General features: G+C 37.4%; 1 protein-coding gene across 7 annotated transcripts in view; it reads right to left on the bottom strand.

Moving 5' to 3' along the window:
• Positions 1 to 19304, bottom strand: part of PCDH15 (protocadherin related 15) — a 1549353-nt gene that overhangs the window by 652291 nt on the left and 877758 nt on the right. For 3 of the 7 annotated variants that reach the window (XM_045040943.1, XM_045040939.1, XM_045040938.1), the window contains 2 exons: positions 17738 to 17752; positions 17163 to 17228 (listed from right to left, as the gene is read on the bottom strand). In XM_045040943.1, coding sequence (XP_044896878.1) covers positions 17163 to 17228; positions 17738 to 17752 — 81 coding nt within the window. Of the gene's footprint in view, positions 1 to 17162; positions 17229 to 17737; positions 17753 to 19304 lie in introns of those variants that run through there. The other 4 variants (XM_045040941.1, XM_045040940.1, XM_045040944.1 and 1 more) reach the window with 2 other exon arrangements.

Genomic DNA, 19304 nt, shown 5'->3' with positions numbered 1-19304 from the left:
ACTTAAGGTGGGGGGGGTGGCCTGGGTAGCTCAGTTGGTTGAGCCTCTGACTTCAGCTCAGGTCATGATTTCACAGTTCATGGGTTCGAGCCCTGCATCAGGCTCTGGGCTGACAGTTTGGAGCCTGGAGCCTGCTTCAGATGCTGTGTCTGTCTCTTAAAAATTAAATAAATGTTAAAAATTTTTGTTAAAAAAATCAAAATTAAACAGCACTTAGGGTTGGTGATTTTTTTTTTTTCTATAGTATTTATTTTCCCTCTGCTCTTCATTCCCTTCCTTCTGCTAAGGCTTCTGTTGGGCTTAATTTGTTCTTTTTCCTAATTCCTTGAGGTATAGGGTTAGTCTTTTGTGATCTTTCTGAATTCTATATGCATTTTTCACTGTAAAGTTCCCCCTCAGAACCGCTTTTGCAGTGTCCTGTAGGTTTAGATACATTATATTTCCTTTCTCTTTCTTTCTTTTTTTTTTTTTGAGGTATTCTTGGATTTCCTTTTTGATTTTTTCTTTGACCTATTGATTGATTAGGAGTGTGCTGTTTAGTCTCCATATACTTGTACATGTTTTCTAGCTTTCCTCATGTGGTTGATTGTTAGTTTCATCCCATTATGGTAGGAAAGGATACTGGTATGATTCTGACCCTCTTACATTTGCAGAGACATACTTGGTGTCCTATCATATGGTTTTTCCTTGAGAATGTTCTATATGCACGTGACGAGAATGTGTCTTCTGCTACTATTGAAAGGCATGTTCTGGGGCGCCTGGGTGGCGCAGTCGGTTAAGCGTCCGACTTCAGCCAGGTCACGATCTCGCGGTCCGTGAGTTCGAGCCCCGCGTCAGGCTCTGGGCTGATGGCTCGGAGCCTGGAGCCTGTTTCTGATTCTGTGTCTCCCTCTCTCTCTGCCCCTCCCCCGTTCATGCTCTGTCTCTCTCTGTCCCAAAAATAAATAAAAACGTTGAAAAAAAAATTAAAAAAAAAAAAAAAAAAAGAAAGGCATGTTCTAAAGACGTGTGTTTGGTCCATGGGGTCTAACGTATGGTTCAAGTCCATCATTTCCTTGTTGATTTTCTGTCTGGATGATCTATCTATTGTTGAAAGTGGAGTGTTGAAATACCCTACTATTAGTATATTGTTGTCTATTTCTCCCTTCATATTTGTTAGTATTTACTTAATATATTAGGTGCTCCAGTGTTGGGTGCATATATATTTATGACTGTTACATCTTCTTAATGGATTGATCTATTTATCATTACATACTGACCTCCCTTGGCTCTTTTATCATCTTTGGCTGGAAGTCTACATTTTGTACAATATAGGTAGTAGCTACCTTGCTTTCTTTTGGTTTCTACTTGTAAGGAATGTCTTTTTCCATTACTTCATTTTGAGTCTATGTTGGATATTGCATTTTATCCAGCCAGCCACTCTGTGCCTTTGACTGGTGCAGTCAACCCATTTCATTTAGTAATTATTGATACATAAAGGACTTACTAATGCCATCTTATTAATTGTTCTATATGGATGTTTTGTATTTCCAATGTTTCTTTTTCTCTCTGTTTTTGCATGTCTTTATAGATTGATTATTTTCTGTTGAGATGTGCCCTGCTTCCCTGTTCCTTTTTGTAGATCTACTCCAGGTTTCTGCTTTGTAGTTATAGCAGAATTTACATAAAACATCTTATAGATAATACAGTCCATTTTAGGCTGAGAGCAACTTCCCTTTGATCACCAATAAAGGATCTAGCCTCCTACTCCTCCCTATTATACTACAGACATCACAAATTATCTCTTTTTATGTTGGGTAATTTCTTCAACAATTTATAGTATCTATAATTATTTTTACTACTTTTCCTTTAACCTTTATACCACAAATGAGTGGTTAATACTCTATCCTAAAATAGAGTTTTTCCAGGTCTCACTGCATATTTTTCACCGTTTTGTCTATGTTGTCTACTTTCAGATGTTTTTGTGTCATGGATTAGCATCTTTTCATTTCAGCCTGAAGAATTCTTTCCACATTTCTTGCAAGGCGATTCCTGTGGTGGCGAATTCCCTCTGCTGCTGTTGGTTTGGGGAGGTCTTTATCTCTCTTGCAGCATAAAGTATCTTGGCTGGCGGTGTTTTCTTTTTGTTTTTGTTTCCCAACACTTTGAAGGCACCATTCGACTCTCTCCTGGCCTGTAGTTTCTGCGGAGAAATCTGTTGATAGCCTAACAGGGTTCCTCTGGGTGTCCTATCCACTTTTTTCCTGGCTGCCTTTCCCTGTCTCCATCATTGTATTTTGACAATTTCAGTACAGCGTGTTTTGGAGACGGTCTTTCACATGAGATAATAAAGTGTTCCCAGCAGCTACATGGCCTTGTACGTCCAAATCTTTCCCCAGGTTTGGCAATTTCTCAGCTGTTATTTCCTTAAAGAGACTGTCCTTTTGTCTTTCTTTTCTCTTCCTGGAGTCCTGATTATTCTAATATTTGCCATTCTCTGGGGTTTGGTGGCTCTGATAGACTCTTTTTGCTCTTTCAAAATTGTATTTCCCTTTTTTCTCATGTGTCATTTCAAAACTCCTATCCTCCAAGTCACTTATTCTTCCTTCTAGTTGGTCTGCCCAGTTACTGATGCTGCCTCACCTGATCTCGGTCATTGGCTCTTCAGGTTAGGATTTCTATTTGGTCCTTTTTTTATTCACATATTTTATTCCCAATTTCACTGAATTATCTCATAGTTTTTCTTGTAACTCCCCAAGTTTCTTCAAAATCACTACTTTACATTCTTTATCAGTTAGATTGAAATATTCTCTGCCTTTGAACTTGGTGGCTGGAGACTTATTATGTTCTTTCTGTGAGGTCATGTCACCTTGATTTTTCATATTGCTTGTTGTTATGCATGCTTGCTTTCCTATCTGGAGTAGCTGACACCTCTTTAACTCTTTGCCCTTAGCCTTCAGCACATGCATTGTTAGATCCTACGGTGGTGTTATTATGGCAGATTTGTTTTGTTTTGGTTTCTGTCCTTGAGAAAGTGTAGCTGCTCTACTCTTCTTGTTTGCTCTTGTAGGCAGTTTGTGAGCTTTTCTGTCTCCGGTTCTCCCTGTTCACCCAGCTGACATTAGAGACCTCTCCTTGGTTCCTCCAGTGCACCCAGCTGGTTATTAGAGACCTCTCTGGTTTTTTCCAGGTCACCTAGCTGACTACTAAAGACCTCTCCTTGGTTTTTCCAGGTCACCTAGCTGACTACTAAAGACCTCTCCTTGGTTTTTCCAGGTCACCCAGCTGGCTACTAGAGACCTCTCCTTGGTTTTTCCAGGTCACCCAGCTGGCTACTAGAGACCTCTATTTGATTTTTCCAGGTCACCCAACTTGTTATTAGAGATCTCTCTTTGGAATCCAGAAGGTGGAGCTATAGCTCAAGTTTGCAGTTTGTCCCTGGTCTGCCAACCTTGGCCCCAGGTCTGCTCTCTTTAAGCTCCCTGTTTACTGGGGCTCCTGTTCCTGGGTGTGCCTGGGAGCACATACAAGGAACAAATGGCAGAGTGGGGGATGCGGGTTTAGCATGGGTTTGGGGTGCCTGCAGACCCAGCAGAAAGAACTCTGGGAGTGGAACTCCCAGAGGCTTGTGGGTGGACTTTCTGCACAATCCTGTTACCACCACCTGGCATACTTATCTGCTTCTCAGCATCCTCCCTCCCCCAGTTTGCAGAGCCCCAGGAGCTGGTGGGGACGGGTGGGCTTCCCCCAACCAAACACCCAGCTGGAGTAGCCTGACTGTTAATCACTGCTTTCCTTTTCCCTCTGTGGGAGAGATCACCTCCACTGGCCAAGCCAGCCTCTTTCCAGGTCTCCTGGGAGGAGGGGTGGACCAGGGACATTTCTCTTACTGCCTCTGCTATGATCAATTTTTTCTCTCCCTCCCTCTCTCACTCCCTCCCTCCTTCTTTTTCCATTCATACCTTCCTTAACTCCTTCCTCCTTCCCTTCCTTCCTTCCTTAACTCCTTCCTTCCTTCCTTCCTTCCTTCCTTCCTTCCTTCCTTCCTTCCTTCCTTCCTTCTTGCCTTTTTTCTCTAATGCTATGCTGGAGTCAGCCATTGAGAAGGCTAGGCTTCTGCAGATTCTATCTCATGCATGACTGCCTGCCCAGGACTGAACTCACCCATTTTTTTGCCTGACAACAGGGAGAGGGACTAGGCATTTTCTGGTCCACTGGCTCCTCAGCCCTAGGGGGATTTGTCTATATCTTGTTGCCTGCACTGATGGGTGAGGTTCTGGCTCTACTGATTCCTCAGTCCTGGGGGGGTGGTTTCTGTAACTTGTTGTACTGATGGGTGAGGTTCCTCATTTTATACATATTAGCATTCACTTGTTTTTGATTAATGTCAAATCTATTTTATAAATACAAAAGAAATTTGTCTCATTGTAGACACGGTCATGCAGGCAAAAAAGAACATTTAAAATTAAAAAGGACACAGTTTCCTTCTATGTGCACAGTGAATTGTGATTAATGGTCGATTATGTTGAAAAATCTTAATGATGAAAATGCTCCAAACTATCCTAAACAGACAGGTGAGTGCCATTTAACTCTAATGATAGCGGGTGTTTGTGGGATTCATGTTAATGATTCACTCTGTCAAAAAAAGTAGGTTGTTTTTTTTTAAATGCCTGCAGGCATTTCGCTACATTCTGGCATCACAGCAATGAATCAAAGCAGATACAGTCTTTGTTCTCAGGAAACTTGCAATCTACTATAAATGATCCTAATACTCCCCATTTTAAGATAAAAGGTTGCATCAGTTGTGGGCAGAAAAATATGAGCCACGGGCTTACATGTTCCCCTTCCATCCTGTCTTTCCCCTAGAGCATGGATTTATATTTACAGTCTAACTGAATTCTGTATATTTACAGGGCATTCTGCTTGTCTCTCCACCACTGGGTTAACAGAAATACAACTGTATGCCTTACCCCATGTAATAAGACTCACAGAAGAAATTTCTCTCACATATTCCAGGGATGTTTGTGTGATTCCTGAATGACTGTGGCACTGAATTAAGAAGCTACATTTTCCTAGAGCCTTAATTTTGACTAATAGTCAATAAGTTACAAATTAAAATTTAAGTTAAAAACAGACATACCGGGGAAAGAACACTCAATTCTTATTGATACTTAAAATACAACACAACACTTCAAAAATGTTAATTTTAGCATCATGCTTTTATAAAACTAAAGCCCAAAAGATAATATCTGAGGTTTCTTTAAAAAAAAAACACACAAAAACAGTTACAAGGATGTTTAGTTTCTTATCAATGTCTCATTTGTTGACAATGAAAAGATGTTTTAATATACAAAATAGGGATTTCCAATCTAGAAATGCATCATGTGAGCAGCTAAACTGGGACTGTGTGGGAAGATAAAAATAATCTCTTTATTCAATTTCAAATTGCTGATATTTACTTTCCTCAAAGTCAGATATCATTTTAATTGTTTTGCTTCCACTGGAAAAAAAAAAAAGCCAGAGTAGCATTGGGTAAAGAGTGAAAATGATGGAGAAAAATGATATTTTGTGGGACTTCGCTGGCATTTTGAAACAGACTGAAATCAAGCTGAAATAATCACTTCTCTTCTGGAACACATAACGGATTGGTGTTAAGTGACAATAGCCTGTTCGGCATTGGGCCTCATTTTAGAGACATCAAGACTGAAGGTGTCAAAAGAATTTTCAAATAATAGAAATTAAACATTCATTTTAATAATCACTACCTGACACAGCGAGTAAACGTAGTAGAGATATAAATTGGTCATTAGAAATACCAAAAAACAAAAAAAAAAAAAACAAAAAAACAAAAAAACAAAACAAAAAACAAAAAACAAAAAAAGAAGAAAGAAAGCACATCTTTGTTTACAACAGTGTTGCATAAACTTCTTCAGTACAAGCATCTTCAACAGGCTGTTTCTAAGTTTACAAAGTCTCAAGGGTAGCTTCTAAATTATTCATTTTGTTTCAAATTGTTTTGAATTCATTTATAACCTTTGGTCTGGCTGTTTATGATAAGAGCTCTCACATGGCTAAATAAATACTCTGAAGGACAGGAAATGAACTCGGTAGAGACACTTGGGGAGATAACTTTTCTTGCACACCCTGACTGGTAACCACTGTTCCTTTCCTACTCAAAACCATTTTCAGAAGCAACCCTCTCAACTACATACAAATGGAAAAGTTCAAACAACTGTTTTGTAGATTTCTAAATTTTCAAAAGGAAAAGCAAACACACAAGAAGAAGACCAGCATAAAGAGCAGGGAAAAGAAGGTTTCTGGAAAGAGCCTTGTTTCCAGGGTGTGCGGAGTTAAGAAGGAGTGTTAGGGCTAAGCGTCCAGCACTGGAGACTTAAGAAGTAAGAATTACCGTGTGGCAAAATGTGAAGGCTAGAAAATAATGACAAGACCTGGTACAAAACAAAACAAAACAAAACAAACAAAACACAATGGCAAATACTCTGAGTAGATTAAAGAGAAAGCATCTTTAATATGGTAGCATATCTCCACATTCTGTTTTCTTTTAATTTTGTTTATATATATATTATATATATATAATATATATATAATTATATTATATATATAATATATATATATAATTATATTATATAATATATAATATATATAATATATAATATAATAATATATATTATATATTAATTATTATATTAATATATATAATTAATAATAGTAATAATAATTAATATATTAATTATATTAATATATTAATATTATATATTAATTATATATATTAATATATAATATATATAATATATATTATATAAATATATATTATATTTATATAATATATATATTATATATATATTTATTTGTTTATATATATATTTATTTGAGAGAGAGACAGGGACAGAATGCGAGTGGCTTAGGGACAGACAGAGAGGGAGGCACGGAATCCAAAGCAGGCTCCAGGCTCCAGGCTCCGAGCTGTCAGCACACAGCCCGACACGGGGCTCGCACTCACCAGCTGTGAGATCGTGACCTGAGCCAGAGTTGGATGCTCAACCGACTGAGCCACCCAAGGCGCCCCAGCATATCTCCACATTCTGTTTAATAAAGCCCTTTGTATTTTAGCCAAGCTGAATGTGTCGTAATGGTGCATAACTGTGACGATTCCCCAAATCTTTCATGACGGAGTACAGTTAAGAGATTCATTTTTTTATTTGTTCTAAGGAGTAAGTATGCACTATTTCCTTGCGCTGCATCCTCTGGTACAGACAGGAAATAATCGCTAGCTCCAGTATATCCCTCGCGGTTTTATGAAGTAGCTATAGGTGTAGGGCAACCACGTATTTCCCGTTCATTAATCCAGAAAGCACATGTGCAAGCGTATTTAATTGAATGACATCAATAATTCCAATTAGAAACACAGGGCATTTGAACATCTGTTTTGAAAACTGCTATAGGAGTTATTTTACGTCCAAGAAACATTTCATATCATCCAGGTTACTGTTGCATAACCTTTAAAATGTGTACCACTCTCCTCTATTCAGAAGTGACTGGACTGACCGACTTCAGAATTCTGTGTCCTCACAGAGGGGAAAACCCATAGGCCTGCTGTCCCAGCGATGAGGATCAGTAACCTAGGGGCCAATATTTGTCATAAGGCACAGGAGAAATCAGGTGTAGACATTTCTTAAAAAGGTTCTGGGCAGAGAATACCCCCAGGAGCTTGATTCTAAAACCAGTAATTAAGCCTTGCTGTCTCTCCTATCCTAAATAATTCCCATCAGGGACTCACTCCCCAATGAAACTCAAACATTGAATGAGCTACGGGTAAAGAGTGCTGTGGATATGCAGAGAAAGCTCAAAGCCAAGGTCTCCTTCCTTCCAACCAAAGCCTCATCCTCTGGACGTGGCTTCTCCCGTGTGGAACCATCTCTCTCTTACATCAGGCTAACTCGTTTCTCTGGTCTTTGTTATCCAAATTAGAAGTCAAAATATTGGTGGTCTGCAGGCCACATGAGGCGCACAGATGTGCTTTGTTCAGCTCATAAAAGAAATCAAAATTTAAATTAGAATGACATCTTTAATATACGGATTTTCCTATTGTTCTGACAAAAAATATGGAGTATCTTCTTTCCTTCATGTTTACAAGTGGAAAGAACATTCATAGGCCTTCCCTCCTAATACTGCTTACTGCCCACGTGGCCCATGGCCCACGTTCCAACAGTCTATGCAAATAAAATCAATACCAGTTCCCACCATTTGCCCTAAAGACTTATGATTTAGATGCCATCTATAGAAAAAAGGGTGAGTACAATAACAGCATTGTGTGGAAGTCTGTGTGTGTGACACGATTTAATTCTATGTAATTCAGATTATTCCTATTAGATATGTGATTAACACGAAGGATTTAAGCAACGGGAAAAATACAATTAGGATAGAACGTGTTTTTCTTAAATGTGCCTTTCATTTTCTTGGAGACCAGGGGTCATTTTCTACTCTTTAATCTTTTCATCATTGGTAATAGCATTAGCATTCTGAAATTTAAACAGTAAATGAGGGGCTACTAAGTTTCACAGACTTGTTTTCCTTATCTAAAGTGCCCTAGCTTGCTGGCCTTTCTGACTTCTGTCTGCTTTGTGCATTTCCCCTGCCTCCTGTTTTATGATCCTTCCATTACTCCAGCCTCTGGCAAACCCACTGCATATTGGGTGCTATTCAGTCAACAGACAAGCAAAAAAAAAAAAAAAAATCAAAAATGAAACATAATATTTAATGTCAATAAAATTCTAGATAACTTGAGGAGATAAGTAACAACCTATTTCCTTAATGCTTAGAAACTTTCCTATTTACTTATCATTTCAGATATATATTCAGAAGGTTTGTAACTGCTGACCTTTTAGAAAATGATTCTTTGGCACAAATAAAAAGAAGCAGAATGCCTCATTGCATATATAGCTTCACCAGTAATGAACAGAGCCAAATTGTTTTCTCTTATGACAGTTGTCTTATAGGTGCAATTAGAGGATTAAAATACATGAGGAATTGAACACGATTTTTTTTTTTACATCAACTTAGGTCTGATATTGGCAAATGGATTTTGGATAGCTTAATTTAACTCCTTTATAATTTATGGAAAAAAATCTCTTTCCTCCTCTCTATGTTCTTTTTTCACCGGAAACAACTCAGAATGACTCGTTGAAGACTGGGTGAAATAAGCAATAAAATGACAATAAAGGAATCTGTGATCATGCTTTGGGTCCTATGCAACATCCAGAAGCAATCTAGCCAGACGACCACTAATGTCTTATAAAAATATGTAAGTTTTTTGTCAGTTAAGAATCAAGTTAGGATGTTATAAATTACAGAAAAGAAAATATGTTTCCTATTTATCCAGAAGACATAAAAACCGCCATATAAGGCTGAAGATCAATTGTTTGATGTCAGCACTGATGCTCTTACATGACCCCATACAAAACGTTAGTCTTAGTATTTTATAAGCTTGTGCAGTCACCCATTAATTTACCCTAATTTTTGAGCTTCTATTATTGCTACACTTGCTGTGTTTCATAGCGTATGGTAGAGAGTCAGCTGCATTTTGTTTGTTTTTGTTTGTTTTAAATTTTCCTTTAAATTTTTTTTCATATTTCAGGTATGGAATTATTATGGGATTTAGCAATTAAGACTTCAAAGAAAGAGACACTGTTTCCACTAGCAATGAGACAACAGTGCAAAACAGAGACGGAATTAAAGCGCCTGCAGAAAGTAGCTGTTGAGAACTAACCCTCTCCTAAGACATATTCACTTGATTTTCCCTCCTCTTGTTTTCATGAGTAAAGCTCCATACCACTTCCAAAAGCTTAATATCTCAGAAGGTATCTTGGAATTCAGATTTTATTTAATATATAAATTATGCCGGCAACTCTCAGTTGTTATGCTTATTTGAAATAACCAAAAGAATTATTCATCATAGAACTGATAGAAGGACAGATAGGCACAGAGAGACAGAGAGTTAAATCCAGGGACATCTTAAGCCAGTGTCCTAGTTTTGACACATTGCAAGAAGCATGGCCCAGGACAGGCCCAGATAAGAAACTCAATCTTTAACACCATTTCTTCAACTATTTACAAGAGCCAAGGACTCTGTCTGTGACAACTTATTACTGAAACATTCTGCATCTACTATGCACGTCCAGCAGCCACCACTTCTTGGGAGTCTCTCACTTTACCCAAATAGAACACAGTCATCCAGGCTACCTGGCACCGGCCATGTTGGTTCCTTAGTTTCCTCTGTCCTGAATACCTCCTGCAGTCTCACATCTGTGGTTCAACTCATCTATCATGTGCTACTCTACAGAGTCAACCCTTCTTCCCCTCAGATTGTAAAAACCTTCAGCCAGTGTGGACTCTTTTCACTTTGGGGAATGAAGGAGAATAAACTAAAAATGGGCAAAACATTTGAATGAACATTTGGATGCCAAAGATTTTTATCACATCACACATTGTTTATACTTTGGGAATGTTCATCAAAACACTGTTGGTTATTTGAAGATTTTGTGTCGATGAGTGTAAGCAAGGTTTAGCTTTTGTTTTGTTTTCTTTTGTCTCCCTGGGAATGTGTGTGATTCCCCTTGAAAACCTTTGGAGGTGTGCAGAACAGAGTTTGACTAACTCCTTCTGATAAACTAAAGTGCATGTAATTGGCAACTACAGGGAAAGAGAAACATCAACAAAAAATGTAATCTCCTCCTCTAAGCCTAGTGGTTTTGACAATGGAAGGAAAAGAACACTGAGGAACTCCTAAATACCCCTCAATACCATGACTGTCTCAAGTAAAGGACCAACTTCTACACCCCTTCCTCCTCTACCCTAACTGCATACTTGGACCAGAGCCACTCTGGGGAAGCGGTGACCAACTGAAGTCACCGCTTCTTTCTGTGGCCTCCTCTCCCTTCCGGAAACAGGTAGGGGTTTGTAATCCTCAACCTCACTCACACCCTGACTCTCGAATGCTCCTTGACTCCCCATTGAGTCAGCTGTGGCATCCTTTGTTGGCGGCTGCTTTCAAACTATACACTCAGCGTCACTCTTCATTTCTCAAATTTGCTCTCAGCTCACAATATCTTTTTGACTTTAAATCTATAAAGGGCCTTTAGGATGGGCTTTAATCCCTCACTTAATACCCCTTTGCCTCTGAACCTTTCCATTTTTTGTACAATCACAGTGTTACGTGATTTAACCATGACTTAAAACCATTTTCTGGTCCCCTTGCCTCAGTCGTGCCTATGGATCTGTCCAGTTCCTAAGGATCAGCCCAAACTGGATGTACTAAAACCTGTCTGGAAGCCGTGCCACAGTTCCTGTACAACAGCTGGCACTTGAGGACAGACTGTCAATGGTTCTGGTATAACTGCTCCTCCTCCTTCCTTCCAGTACAGACTCAGTGCCACAGACAGCTAAGAGTCCATTGAACCTAGAACATATATTTCCAGAAAGATTTTTAAAGACGTCTTTAGAGCCATGTTAAATTTACAACAAAAAATGAAAGGGACATACAGAGATTTCCTATATACACCATATCCTCTCACACACATAGCCTACTCCATTATCAAAATCACTCATCAGAATGGTACTTTTTTAGAAATTAAGGATAAGCTTACAGTGACATATCATAATGATCCAAAGTCTATAGTATACCTTAGGGTTCACTCTTGGTTTTATACGTTCTATGGGTTTGAACAAATGTATGATGACATAAATCCATCATTAGAATATCATATAGAGTATTTTCCACCAAAAAATATCCTCTGTGTAATGCTTATTTATCTCTCTCCCACTCACCCTCAGACTCTACTGAACTTTGTATTTTCTCTGTAATTTTGCCTTTTCAAGAATGTCTCCATACTTTTGTATTTCCAGTTGGAATCATACGTATGTAGACTTTTCAGATTGGCTTCTTTCACTTAGGTATGTGTATTTAGGATTTCTCCATGTCTACAAATAAACTTTAAAACATAGACTGTAACAAGAGACAAGGAAGAACACTAGATAATCATAAAGAAAACAATCCAACAAGAAGGGATAACAATTATAAACATTTATGCTCCCAATAAGAGAGCAATGGGTAGATCATCCAAACAGAAAATCAACAAACAGTATCTTTTTTCTAACTCCCTTCCTTCCTTCCTTCCTTCCTCCCTCCCTCCCTCCCTCCCTCCCTCCCTCCCTCCCTTCCTTCCTTCCTTCCTTCCTTTTTTGAAACAGTCTCTTTGAATGACATATTGGATTAGACGGATCTAACAAATATATTCAGAACACTCCATCCTACACATTCTTTTCAAGTGCACATGGAAAATTATCCAGAATATACCACATGTTAGGCCACAAAACAAGGCTCAACAAATTCAAAAAGATCAAAGTCATATTATGCATCTTTTCTGACTAAAACAATATGAAACTAGAAATCAACTATAGAAAAAATTTGGAAAGAACACAAATACATAGAGGTTAAATAACATGCTATTTAACAATGAATGGGTCAACCAAGAACTCAAGGAGAAAATTAAAAAAAAATACAGGGAGACAGAGGAAATGAAAACATAATGGTCTGAAATATTCGGGATGCAGCAAAAGCTACTCAAGAGGAAAATTTAGAGCAATATGTGTCCACCTCAAGAAGCAAAATCAATTTCAAATAACAGCCTAACCTTACACATAAAGGAACTAAAAAAAGAAGGATGAATGAAACTCAAACCAGTAGAAGGAAGGAAATAGTAAGGATTAAAGCAAAAATAAACAAAATCGAAACTAAACAAACTATCAAACAAAACAACAGAACAGATCAATCAAACCAGGACCTGGTTCTTTGAAAATAACAAAATTAATAAACCTTTAGCCAGACTCATTAAGAGAGAGAGAGAGAGAGAGAGAGAGAGAGAGAGAGAGCGAGCTCAAATAAACAAAATCAGAAATGAAAAAGGAGACATAACTGACATCATAGAAATACAAAGGACTTTGAGAATATTATGAAAAAAAATATATACCAACAATTGGATAACCTACAGCTAACATCATCCTCAGTAGTGAAAACTGAAAGCTTTCCCTCTAAGATCAGGAACAAAACAAGGATGCCCACTCTCACCACTTTTTTCAACATAGTACTAGAAGTCCTAGCCATAACAATCAGGCAAGAAAAAGGAATAAAAGGCATTAAAATTGGTAAGGAAGGAAAAAAAAACTTTCACTATTTGTATGTGACATGATAATATTTATAGAAAACACTAAAGACTCCACCAAAAATCGAGAACTGATAAGTGAGTTCAGTAAAGTTGTGGGATGCCAAATCAACATACAAAAGTCCATTACATTTCTATACCCTAATAATGAAGTAGCAGAAAGAGGAAGTAAGAGAACAATCCCATTTACAATTGCATCAAAAATAATAAAATATCTAGGGATAAACTTATCCAAGGAGATGAAAGACCTATACTCTGAAACTGTAAAACACTGATGAAAGAAATTGAGGACAACACAAACAAATGGAAATATGTTCCATGTTCATAGAATGGGAAAAAAATGTTAAAATGTCTATACTACCCAAACAAACAAACAAAATAAGCCAAAAAAACAGACTCTTAACTACAGAGAACAAACCAATAGTTACCGGAGGGGAGGTGGATGGGCAAATGGGTGAAAGAGGTGATGGGTATTAAGAACACACTTATTTTGATAAGTACTGGGTAATGTATAGTACAGCTAAATTGGTACATTATCCACCTGAAACTAATCTAATTGGTTAATTATACTGGAATTAAAAAAAAAAACAAGAATAGGTTTTTCCATGCCTTTCTTGGCTCGTCAGCTCTTTATTTTTATCCCTACATTTGTCTGAATGTAGCACCAGTTTATCCACTCACTTAACATCTTGTTTGCTTCCAAGTTTTAGAAATTAGAGATAAAGTTGCTATAAACATCCATGTGTAGGCTTTTGTGGGGACAAAAGTTTTCCAGAAAGAATTTTTAGATATTCTTATTTTATTAAATAAGAGAATATGTCCTAAGTCTGTTTCTCCATATACATTCTCCCTTCTAAATGTAACTGCACATTAAACATGCCATACCCACCACCTCAAGGCTTTTCTCATGGTTGTCAGGGGCCAGCACGTGTCCATTTATGTGTTGACATTGTGTCCTTAAAGCATAACCTCTGTTTTTCTATAGGTATCCTGGTTCAGGTCGAGAGTTATATGAAGAATCTGTTATCAATATTCTGTTGAGAACAATGATCAAAGAGGGGAAGAATCTGACCGAGCCCAGGGTTACAAAGAAGCTTATGGATCTTTACCTCTTACAGTTTTTATCTTTCAAACATACACATTTGTGAATATGCAATTATTATGCATATTCACAATGAGGAAATAGTCCCATCCCACGCAGTATAAAAGTTTTGAAAGATGCAGGTGCATGTGACAAATAACGGACATTCTATATATGGACCTCAACGACTTACATAAGAACATTAAGTATAGACTTAAAAAAAAAAGTGAGCTACTAAAAGCTGTACTTTAGTGGGAAGAGGTCTTTAGCAATAGATATTATTTACCTGTAGTCATTAATAAAGTAAACCACAGGCAAGCTGACACACAATAGACTTACCAGTTTGACTTAAGAAAGGGTTTGTTCTTTAAAATCAGTGTTTATTAAACTGGTAAAATCAAATATCCCCAGGTTTTATTACAACCAATTAAAAACTGGTGGGAAAGAGAAATTAAGAGAGGTTAAGAGCAGGATCAGAATTAACTGTCTTACTGGAAGTTTCTTAGATAGACTGAAGAAAAATATGGGACACGCTTTCATACGCTGCTTCCTTCAGACATTCAAGACAAGATGACAGCATACCGCATTATAATCTCTGGCAGAGGTTCACTTGATCATATTTTTAGAAGTTTAATGTAAAACAAAAATGCAAACATTTAGCCTCCAGACAAGTATTTATATTGCTTGTGATGACACTCAAGTAACTTTGGCAGCATTCTGAGTAGTTGGCAGTTTCTACAAAATATGCCAATTAAAGAACACAACGTTACTATGCTGAATCATGTCACATTCTTCTAGAACACAAATATTGAACGTCTACCACATGCAGTATACATCACTTTGTGGCAAGGGCTTCCCAGAGTTCCTGATCCTTTGAAAGTGGGATCTAGTTCACACAGGGGGGAGGTAAAATAGCATCATCATTACTGTCTATAATCACCTGTTTGGCAAATAATCTCTGTGAAGAATCATGTGTTAAAACGAAATTATTTAGTAAAATTAAGTGTTTTAGTTCAACTCAGCTTGTAAGTTCAAGTTAATTGTGAGCCACAGGGAAACGAAAATAGAGAGTTGTCTTCTATCAGATTTTTTCTTGTTGGTCTCTGGTTTAAAAGGCCAACTGTTTTCCTTGGAGAATATTTAGAAAATATGGATTTGATTTTGAAATATTACAGATTTTTATTTGGAAAATAGTTAATGATACATAAACCATAATTTTCTACATGGGCAAAAGAAAATTTTCCTGATACAGCGTTTTCACGTATTTTTTTATTTTCTATAAACACATCTAAGATTTACTTCCAGTTTATTCAAATGTATCATAATAACTCATTAACTTCATATGCTTTCATGCTCAATATATACTGGACTTTTAAAAATAATGAAAACATCCAAATTTTTGTGATATTTTTAAGTGTTGCTAAAATTTAACATAGATAATTAAGTTTGTTTAAATGGAGACCAGCAATGCTGTGGACATTTTTGGATGATTCCAAAGGATATGGAAAAAGAAGAAAAAAAAAATTATGCCAACTCTTCAAAGGGGTAAGGGAATGTTTTATTTTAATGTTTATTTATTTATTTTGAGACAGAGAGAGAGAGAGAGAGAGAGAGAGAGAGAGAGAGAGAGAGATGGAGAGAGAGTGGAAGGGAGAATCCCAAGAAGGCTCTGTGGTGTCAGTGCAGAGCCCAATGCAGGTTCATCCTATGAGCCAGGAGATCATGACCTGAACAGAAATCAAGTCAGATGCTCAATCAACTGAGCCACCCAGGCACCTCTAAAGGAATGCTTCTAATACAGCACAATGAAGGTATTACATATGTTATAGAATTTTCAGAATGTATGTAGGGTTAAATTCCAGGAAAAATGTCATTCTGTAATAAGCCAATTGACATAATTCCTTTATATATGTGTGTGTGTATATGTGTGTGTGTATATATATGAATATTTATTTATTTATTTATTTATTTATTTATTTATTGATCTGGAAAACAGACTGCTTCCAACAGACACAAAGTACAAAGTGAACAAGCCCCATGGAAGGTCCATCACAGAATTAGTAGTCAAACTGAGCCTCCTAGCACATTCTCACACTTACACTAGTTTGAAATAGAAACCAAGACTTGAGAGATACCGTTTTACTGCAACCTAACAGAAAAGAATCTGTAAACACACTGAAGTTCAAAAGGCTAAGAGAGTGTTGTATAGAACAAAGCACCAGCTGTATTTATTTTTGGTTTGATAAGGAAGAGTACTTTTTGAAGAACTTAGTATGGATTCCCTATTAGTTGTTAATGATGGCAGACCAACTGAGCGAACACTCAAGCTTTTTCTTCTGCTCTCAGAACCTTCGTCAGGTTCTCTCTTCCCAAGGATTTTCAGATCTCCTGATAACCATTCCTATATCACCATGTCTAGTGGGCTATGGAGGGTAATCCTTACCAGATTCCCACCAGCGTAAGCTGCCAGGGGAAGGCTTACCTTTTGGTCGACTTCTTTTGGAGGGATGCAATGTGTCTTATTTAGGTGACTAGATGTTTGTGTGGGTGACAGTCAACTCTACCTAGTGACAAAGAAATACCCCAGCTGTATCTGGATTCACTCTTGGGACTGACTGGGTGCAGTGACTCCTTTACAGTCAAGACTATGCAACCTTTCCAGTCACGGAAGTGTCTCTTGATCCAGGTAAAGCATTTTGCGCGTGTGGCTCAATTTAAACTCATACAGAGAAGAAAATTAGGGGAGCACTATTTGTGGATTTGGGTTAACTTCATTTAGTACTTCTACACGTAACAAATCTAGGGTTGAAAGGGGAAGAAATCCCTCTTGGACACGTCATTTGTAAAACATGAAGCTCACTCACCGTTCCGGCTTTCTTCATCAATGGCAACTATGGTGGCTGGCGGTCCTCCCCTAGCTAGTTTGCAATCTAAGGAGAGAAAACAACCATACGTAAGAAGTAACAATTGCACGAGCATTAACCTTGAGATCAAATTCATTGGGATATATATTGATATTTAAAAAGAAAAATCCCACAATCAAATTGATATGCATCATTACTTCTAATATTTTAATTTTTTCTCATAACCACCACAGAGATCCCTTACAACATCATAACACATTCACTTTGTACACCCCAAACTACTCAAATCTTATGGAGAAAACACCAGCAGAGACCACTGGAGAGCAGAAGTCCTTCAGGACAGAGATAATGGGATGGTAATTTAACCCAAAGAAATAACATAAAGGAATGATTAACAAGGATAAATTGTAATTAAAGCTTCACAACAGAAACAAACATAATTGGACTTTAATTGTGATAAAGGGTCTAATTAAAGGGAGTGAATAGAATTTTAATAATGTTCTAAAGAGAATAAAACAAAGACAGACAAGCAATGTTCATGAGGTTGTTTGGCATTTTTATTTTTGTCATCTTACCCTCATATTGCCAGTCTGGAGTCAAAAGTATAGAGTCATCAATGGAAGCAGAGCAGAAAAATGGAAGAAAGAAAGGAAGAAAGAATAGATGTATATATTTAGTGTGGATTGAAAGATATAAATAGCACTATATAATAACAGATACATCACATAATAACTTCCAGAAAAGATATACATAAAATCCTGATATCAGACTTTTTAATCCTAATATAACACTAACACAGTAACTTCATCATACATCATTAGCATATTGAAAAATTACTATTATGGATAGAGTTGAAAAAACATAAAGTACATTTATAGGTTTCCTATGAAAAGGTACATACAAATTAATTATGAACAGTCTAGTATCCCTATGTTGAATGAATGTTAAGATCAGTGCCTGTCCATCAGTAGAGATGACTAATTTGTTACTTCAAACACTACTAATATCTTGTCAAGAATCTAAGGATAATGAACATAAAAATAGTGTCATGAGCTACAATATCCATGACCATTAAAATAGGAAAGCTTTGCCAGCAAGATGTCAAATGTCCACTTCTGGGGTGTAAACCACACTCTTAGGAGGTACTCAGTAGGCCTGATGAGGCTGTGTTATGCAGTTAAATATCCATGGCACACTCCTGTGACTGCAGCATAAATCACATTTGCTTAATGTCATCCAAGCACGTGTGTCATTGGGTAGATTTCAAGGTTTTTCATTCATTCATTCATTCATTCATTCACTCAAATTCTATGTATTATGTGCATATACATGAACAATAGAACCCTTGGCAAGCACTACTCTATATTGTAAGGTACATGCTCTCTCACATGAATCTCAATATCTCACAGATTTCCAGTATTTTTCTTTCCATCCTTGTCAATAGTGAAGGGGTTTCAAGTCACACCATTGTTAGATCTAAAATATCTCATGTCCACTGCACTTCTCCACCCCAACATAGGACAAACGCTCACTGTTTGTCACCCCTACTCTTGCAGTGGTTACCTCACCACTTCCCAGAAGCTTTGTTCTCACTCTGTGTTCATCCATTCTTCCCATCAGAATTACTTTCATGCACCCAAATCAAAGGTAACATAATAGCACATCTCTGCACAAAACCTTACATGTTTCCTTTGGAGTAAAGAAAAAAAAAATTCTTATGATACCATTGAAAGATTCTCAAACAGAAAGGGTTTAGGATAATGCTTCAAAAGATGACAAGTCTCAACATGGTTCACTTAGAATTAAGCCCTGTGCCCATCAGCCATATCAGACCCCTTTACTCTTGCTGGGACCTATTTTGTATTTTGAGGGAAGTTCTGCTACCTGAAGTCATTTCTGCCTCTCTTCTGTCCAGCATATTTCCGCTTCTTCCTTCCTTCCTTCCTTCCTTCCTTCCTTCCTTCCTTCCTTCCTTCCTTCCTTCCTTCCTTCCTCTCTCTCTTTCCCTTTTTTTCCTTTCTTTCTTTTTCTCTTTCTTGATGGCACAAGATTTCTCCTGTTTTATGAGAACTTGCCCACACCCCCAGTCAGAATTTATCTCCGACCTCATGTTCTCATAATATTTTGTTCATCTGGTATTGT

The sequence above is a fragment of the Felis catus genome, chromosome D2 (genome assembly GCF_018350175.1).
Source record: "Felis catus isolate Fca126 chromosome D2, F.catus_Fca126_mat1.0, whole genome shotgun sequence".
In the NCBI taxonomy this organism is placed as follows: Eukaryota; Metazoa; Chordata; class Mammalia; order Carnivora; family Felidae; genus Felis; species Felis catus.
Note: the sequence above shows the minus strand (reverse complement) of the source record. Positions and strands in the feature narration are given on the sequence as shown.